At 45.2% G+C, this 7796-nt stretch overlaps 1 protein-coding gene across 3 annotated transcripts in view; it reads left to right on the top strand.

Moving 5' to 3' along the window:
- Window positions 1–7796, top strand: part of LOC115168576 (plexin A3-like) — a 154573-nt gene that overhangs the window by 123146 nt on the left and 23631 nt on the right. For all 3 annotated transcript variants that reach the window (XM_029723979.1, XM_029723977.1, XM_029723978.1), the window contains exons 11-19: window positions 2576–2672; window positions 3539–3729; window positions 3884–4032; window positions 4412–4532; window positions 5165–5301; window positions 5528–5698; window positions 6274–6367; window positions 6574–6813; window positions 7111–7254. In XM_029723979.1, coding sequence (XP_029579839.1) covers window positions 2576–2672; window positions 3539–3729; window positions 3884–4032; window positions 4412–4532; window positions 5165–5301; window positions 5528–5698; window positions 6274–6367; window positions 6574–6813; window positions 7111–7254 — 1344 coding nt within the window. The remainder of the gene's footprint in view (window positions 1–2575; window positions 2673–3538; window positions 3730–3883; window positions 4033–4411; window positions 4533–5164; window positions 5302–5527; window positions 5699–6273; window positions 6368–6573; window positions 6814–7110; window positions 7255–7796) is intronic.

Here is a 7796-nt window from a genome sequence, read left to right as displayed (position 1 = left end):
AAGAAGCCACAATGTCTCCCTGACCTCACTCACAGCTCTGGAAGCTAGTGGCTAGCCTGGGCTAATGGGTTGTTACACAGAGATGAAATGTTTTTCATTGTACAGTGTAGTGTATATTATAGCATTATGGTTTCCACTGCACTGTGCCAGCAGCCATGCTTAACTCAATTTGTACTGATGAGCCAGGTCATAAACCACAGTTAGTCTTTATTAATAGGTCCCTATGAAGGCTGGTCAAACTCCGAATGATGTTGGGCTTTATGCACCTCCAGTACTGGTATGATGATTGAATCATGGTGTTATGTGTGTTTCCACCTCCAGTACTGGTATGATGATTGAATCATGGTGTTATGTGTGTTTCTACCTCCAGTACTGGTATGATGATTGAATCATGGTGTTATGTGTGTTTCTACCTCCAGTACTGGTATGATGATTGAATCATGGTGTTATGTGTGTTTCTACCTCCAGTACTGGTATGATGGTTGAATCATGGTGTTATGTGTGTTTCTACCTCCAGTACTGGTATGATGGTTGAATCATGGTGTTATGTGTGTTTCCACCTCCAGTACTGGTATGATGATTGAATCATGGTGTTATGTGTGTTTCCACCTCCAGTACTGGTATGATGATTGAATCATGGTGTTATGTGTGTTTCCACCTCCAGTACTGGTATGATGGTTGAATCATGGTGTTATGTGTGTTTCCACCTCCAGTACTGGTATGATGATTGAATCATGGTGTTATGTGTGTTTCCACCTCCAGTACTGGTATGATGGTTGAATCATGGTGTTATGTGTGTTTCCACCTCCAGTACTGGTATGATGATTGAATCATGGTGTTATGTGTGTTTCCACCTCCAGTACTGGTATGATGATTGAATCATGGTGTTATGTGTGTTTCCACCTCCAGTACTGGTATGATGGTTGAATCATGGTGTTATGTGTGTTTCCACCTCCAGTACTGGTATGATGATTGAATCATGGTGTTATGTGTGTTTCCACCTCCAGTACTGGTATGATGGTTGAATCATGGTGTTATGTGTGTTTCTACCTCCAGTACTGGTATGATGATTGAATCATGGTGTTATGTGTGTTTCTACCTCCAGTACTGGTATGATGGTTGAATCATGGTGTTATGTGTGTTTCTACCTCCAGTACTGGTATGATGGTTGAATCATGGTGTTATGTGTGTTTCCACCTCCAGTACTGGTATGATGGTTGAATCATGGTGTTATGTGTGTTTCCACCTCCAGTACTGGTATGATGGTTGAATCATGGTGTTATGTGTGTTTCTACCTCCAGTACTGGTATGATGGTTGAATCATGGTGTTATGTGTGTTTCTACCTCCAGTACTGGTATGATGATTGAATCATGGTGTTATGTGTGTTTCCACCTCCAGTACTGGTATGATGGTTGAATCATGGTGTTATGTGTGTTTCTACCTCCAGTACTGGTATGATGGTTGAATCATGGTGTTATGTGTGTTTCTACCTCCAGTACTGGTATGATGGTTGAATCATGGTGTTATGTGTGTTTCTACCTCCAGTACTGGTATGATGGTTGAATCATGGTGTTATGTGTGTTTCCACCTCCAGTACTGGTATGATGGTTGAATCATGGTGTTATGTGTGTTTCTACCTCCAGTACTGGTATGATGATTGAATCATGGTGTTATGTGTGTTTCCACCTCCAGTACTGGTATGATGGTTGAATCATGGTGTTATGTGTGTTTCTACCTCCAGTACTGGTATGATGATTGAATCATGGTGTTATGTGTGTTTCCACCTCCAGTACTGGTATGATGGTTGAATCATGGTGTTATGTGTGTTTCTACCTCCAGTACTGGTATGATGGTTGAATCATGGTGTTATGTGTGTTTCTACCTCCAGTACTGGTATGATGATTGAATCATGGTGTTATGTGTGTTTCCACCTCCAGTACTGGTATGATGGTTGAATCATGGTGTTATGTGTGTTTCTACCTCCAGTACTGGTATGATGGTTGAATCATGGTGTTATGTGTGTTTCCACCTCCAGTACTGGTATGATGATTGAATCATGGTGTTATGTGTGTTTCTACCTCCAGTACTGGTATGATGGTTGAATCATGGTGTTATGTGTGTTTCTACCTCCAGTACTGGTATGATGGTTGAATCATGGTGTTATGTGTGTTTCTACCTCCAGTACTGGTATGATGGTTGAATCATGGTGTTATGTGTGTTTCTACCTCCAGTACTGGTATGATGGTTGAATCATGGTGTTATGTGTGTTTCTACCTCCAGTACTGGTATGATGATTGAATCATGGTGTTATGTGTGTTTCTACCTCCAGTACTGGTATGATGGTTGAATCATGGTGTTATGTGTGTTTCTACCTCCAGTACTGGTATGATGATTGAATCATGGTGTTATGTGTGTTTCTACCTCCAGTACTGGTATGATGATTGAATCATGGTGTTATGTGTGTTTCTACCTCCAGTACTGGTATGATGATTGAATCATGGTGTTATGTGTGTTTCCACCTCCAGTACTGGTATGATGGTTGAATCATGGTGTTATGTGTGTTTCCACCTCCAGTACTGGTATGATGGAGACGAGACGGGAGACCTGCCTGTTGACTTCTCTATCGTCTGGGATGGAGACTTCTTCATCGACAAGCCTCCCACCATGAAAGGTATGTTGTTTTATCATATTCAGAATCATACATTCGTCATAATAGTGAATGCAGCTAAATAGTGTCAATGAAAAATACAAGACTGACAGAACTGGCACACAACAGGGAAACAACAGCCCCACCGGTGTGCTGCCTGAGGCTTTGGACTGGTCAAATACGTTGTCATACCTTGCTGAGCCCTCTAGTGTTATTTGAGTGTTGAGTCCACTTCATGTACAGTGCTGGGGGCTCTGGCTACCACAGTAAATATTATTCAGTGGTATAATTCAGTCGCAAATGTGGATTAAGCCTTTGCAGTTATTTTCTTATTGTCTTCAAAACTGTAAAAAACTTTTCTGTGGCCGATAAAGTCACAGAACTAAATGTACAGCCCCATGTTTTGTATCAAGACACCTTGTATAAAAGTCAGGGACAAACAGGGGTTGTCAATACTTTTCTTAAAAGTGTTTTATCTCACTGGTTCGATCAGGCCACTGTGAAAGAGACCCGTAGCTCTCCACAGTCAGACTGCAGATAGCATCTCTCCGCTGGGCGATTGGCCCTGCGCGAAGATGAGCTGAGAGGAGATAGCTAGCCATGTGGCTAGCAGCACAGTATTTTATGTTCTCCCACTGAACTGGTCAATTACTCTGTGTACCGTCTTCACCTTTACATCTGAGGTGGTGCATAGGAGCAGTGTGCGAGGCTGAGCCAAAGATAGAGGGAGATTAACAGCTCAGGACCTGGGAGTGAGCCATGCAGCACAAACAGACAGCACAGTGCAGCGCACCTCGCCTCTCTGTCTCAGACTCCATCTTTGCCCAGTGTTAACCCTCCCTGTCTGTCTGTCTGTCCCTGTGTCTGTCTGTCTGTTTGTCTGTGCTCAGCCCTGCTATATAAGTGTGAGGCCCAGAGGGACAGCTGTGGCCTGTGTCTGAAGGCCAGCACAGCGTTTGAGTGTGGCTGGTGCCTGGACAACAAGAAGTGTCTCCTGAGGCAGCACTGCCAGACGCCGGAGCAGAACTGGATGTACCACGGCAGGCACAACGTCCGCTGCAGCCACCCCCGCATCACCAAGGTAAGGCTGGACACAGAGAACTCTACTGTATATTTCTACTTCTGTATGGTTGCATTTAAGTCTGTGGCCTAGAGCCGCTGAACCCAGGCACTCTGCTGTGTGTGAACACGGGGAGATTGCTTTTCCTTGATCTTGACCCTGTTTCCATGGAAAGATCCGCCCGCTGACGGGGCCCAAAGAGGGGGGCACGCGAGTGACGATTGAGGGCGAGAATCTTGGGCTGCAGGTGCGTGAGATCGCCCACGTTCAGGTTGCTGGGGTTCGCTGTAACCCTGTGCCCTCCGAGTACATCAGCGCTGAGAGGTCAGTGTGGTGACTTTGTCAATAGGATTTCACTTGAATGGTTTTCAGCTAGATGAAAGATGCTGTACTTTATCATATGTTTCTTAACTCTACACTATTAGAAAACAGGGTTCCAAAAGGGTTCTTCGGCTGTCCCCATAGGACAACCCTTTTTGGTTCCAGGTAGAACGCTTTATAGAAAGGGTTCTACATGAACCCAAAATGGTTCTACCTGGAACCAAAAACGGTTCTTGAAAGGGTTCTCATATGGGGACAGCCGAAGAACCATTTAAGGTTCTAGATAGCACCTTTTCTTCTAAGAGTGTATTTAATTTGAACGTTAGACATTATAAGCAGTGAGCCGTTGATTGACAGCTGAGTGTGTGTGTGTGTTCCTCAGGATTGTGTGTGACATGGCCGAAGCGCTGCTGCCCCACTCTCCAGGCGGTCCGGTGGAGCTGTGTATCGGGGTGTGCAGTGCAGAGTACCGCACCCAATCCTCCCAGACTTATTCCTTCGTGGTGCGTATGACCTCGCATGACCCCATCTTTCCCTAGACCGATGACTGTGCAGAAAGTCTGTCCGCTCTCTCCCGGGGGCGGAGGGATACAAACCAAATGTCGTGGTTCTATGTAGCCCTGGGAACTACCTAGCCTTATGCTGCAATACAGAGATGAGGAAAGTGTTGTGAGAGAAAGTGTGGCCGATGTGATACACAGTAATTACCCAGCTATTCCGACAGAGCATTAAGCAGCAGTGAAACAGGAATGTGGTGTCGGTCTATTATCTCCTCAGCCTGGGCACAGAGCAGCTCACTGAAATGAATGGGCTTGACTGCTGCCCTTAAACCACCAATCAATAGGAGTCTTGCAGTTTAATTCCAGCAGAAGCCAAGATGCTCCCAGCCAAATGAATACATGTGCACCGAGAAACTATGTAGCTAATTACAGGAAAAAGGAGAGTCTTACTCATGTCACTGTGCTGCTGAATACAAATACATACTAAAACATGCTCAGCTGGGGTGCAGTGTGTGAGCAGCGATTACTAGAAATATAATGGGAATCGCTTTGTTGTACAGTAGCTTTTCAGAAAAAATGGTATAATTGTTTTGTGTGCTGCTGGGTGTAAACAGTGAGTTTCCTCCCTCTCACAGACCCCCAGCTTCAACCATGTGCGCCCGGAGAAGGGCCCCGTGTCCGGGGGGACCCGGCTGACAATATCAGGCCATCATCTGGACGCTGGTAGCACCGTCACTGTGTTCATCGCCCAGGAGGAGTGCCTGTTTGTTAAGTGAGTAGTCAGTCAGCTTGACCCCACCTCGGAGGAATGGACTGTGGTAGTATAGTAGTGTAATCTGTTCTATCACACCCTGTCTGCCCATTACCTGTCTATTTTTAAGTTCAATTAAAACAGCATCATAACAGGGTGACAGGATGACATTTTCTTGAGTGTTGTTTCAGACAGTGAATGAACTCTGTGACACAATATGACACATCCTCTGTCTAACCGGCCACAGGAGGACCAACAGGGACATTGTGTGTGTGACACCGTCGTCCCTGTCTGGCTCAGGGCCTGCGTCAATCAAATTGTTAATCGACAAAGCTGAGGTCACCAGCAGTGACACACACTACATCTACACAGAGGACCCTACCATCTCCAGCATCGAGCCCAACTGGAGTATAGTGAAGTGAGTAGTGGTGATACATACCAGCTGCAGCCAAGCGTATTCCCCTCCACTCCCCTCTCCTCTCCTCCTCTCCTTCCCTCTCCTCTCCTCCTCTCCCAGCCAACAGGCTGCAGGCTGGAACCTCTCAGCACATGACCAGTGCCCTGGGAGATTCCTCAGGAGAAACTCAGCCCAGCCATCCATTACTGGCAGTAATGCCTCAGGAACACTCTGAGATTACAACATGAGCCCCAAATCCGCACCGAGACGCCCACACTGTCCCATTGTAGCCATTTCACCATGACACTAAAGCACAATAGACAGTATGGGGGATGATGTATCTAATGTATGTCCCATCCTAATCCATGGGACCCTTAAGGGGAGGCTCCCTCTTCTTCTGAATCTCAACAGTACTGTAAGATAAATCATACAAACAACATGCTGTAGACAAAAACACTAAAAGTCAGCAACATAGCAGCTCTGTTACACAGAAGTTCTTATTTCATTCCTTCCTTGTTGTCTCTCTGCCCATGTCACCAGTGTGCAATAACTCTCATCTTAACCTCTCCACCATCATGTTTCTGCTTGTGTTTCAGTGGTAGCACCTTGATCACCGTCACAGGTACCAACCTGCTCACCATCCAGGAGCCCAAAGTCCGTGCCAAGTATGCAGGAATACAGACTACTAATGTAAGTGTTCCCAATATAAACATTCCATGTTTACACTGTACCGCTCTGACTATTACAAATGGTTAACCTGTATAATAGCAACTAGCATCAAGGACTTACGCAGTAAGCTTTTGTTACTGTACACATTGTCAGTATTGTGGTTTTACACAGACGTTTGTCTCATACTTGTTCCTGGTTTGACCCCCCTCTTTTATCTTCCTGTCCAGGTGTGCACTGTGGTGAATGACTCTGTGATGACCTGTCTGGCCCCGGGTATCATTTACACCAAGCACCAGGCCCCAGAGTCAGGCCTGCACCCCGACGAGTATGGCTTCATCCTGGATCATGTGGCTGCGCTGCTTGTCCTCAACGGGACACCTTTCACCTATTACCTAAACCCCACCTTCGAAACACTAGGGAACTCTGGGATAATGGAGGTCAAGCCCGGCTCTCCAATTATCCTCAAAGTAAGTAGATTCCTTGTTTGGTTTCATTTTCTGTTACTTTTGTCTGTTGAGAGGAAGGAGGATAAAGCTCTAGAGAAGCAAGAGAGGTCATGTGAGACAGAACCAGTACAGAGACAACTTCCTTTCCCTACACTATGTACAAAGTCCCTGAGCTGAGGATAGAATTACAAGTCAGGATTGATAATACTCTGAAGACCCATACACTTTATTGTGTGTGTGCTTTCGTCTGATAAAGGTGATTATTGTCCAACAGAATGTTTCTTTTGAAAACGAACAACATGTTTCTTCTGAAAACAGGGCAAGAATTTGATTCCCCCTGCTCCGGGCAACACCCGGCTGAACTACAGCGTGATGATTGGTGAAACGCCCTGTCTGTTAACTGTCTCGGAGTCTCAGCTGCTCTGTGATTCGCCAGACCTGACCGGGGAGCAGAGAGTCGTGGTAAGACCAGATGTCCCGCCCACCGTTTACAGGAGTTTGTGTATTTTATGTCAACAATAGCTTCGTGTGAGATATCTTTCATAGCCAAACTGCTCTGGCCATAATCCAGTCTTGTTATTTCTCTAAATATATTTGACATGTAGTTAAAACGCTTTTATCTGTGCTATCTGGAAACATGCCTGACTTAGAAATTACATCTATAATCAATTCTATAATAGCTGTGTGGCAGGTTTTTTTTTTACTTGAATGCTAATCCACCAAATGTAAAGGTCAAAGGGTCATCATGCATTATGATTACGGCGGCCCGCTGATACAAGCAACTTCCCATGTAATCGAAATATCTGTTGACTCCACAGCTTTGGCGCATTATCATCAATGCCAAACAGGACTAACTCTTTATTACATACACGCCTCAGAGCACAATGATTTCAGCTGTGGGCTTGAGCAGTAGAGGTGAAAAATAATCATCTTGGATTGATGAAATGCAATCACTTTTTTAATATTTTTATGGCCAGACAACCGTTGGCGAGAGCAGGTGATTT

The sequence above is a fragment of the Salmo trutta genome, chromosome 30 (assembly GCF_901001165.1).
Source record: "Salmo trutta chromosome 30, fSalTru1.1, whole genome shotgun sequence".
Classification (NCBI taxonomy): domain Eukaryota; kingdom Metazoa; phylum Chordata; class Actinopteri; order Salmoniformes; family Salmonidae; genus Salmo; species Salmo trutta.
This window is presented reverse-complemented; position numbering and strand designations above follow the sequence as displayed.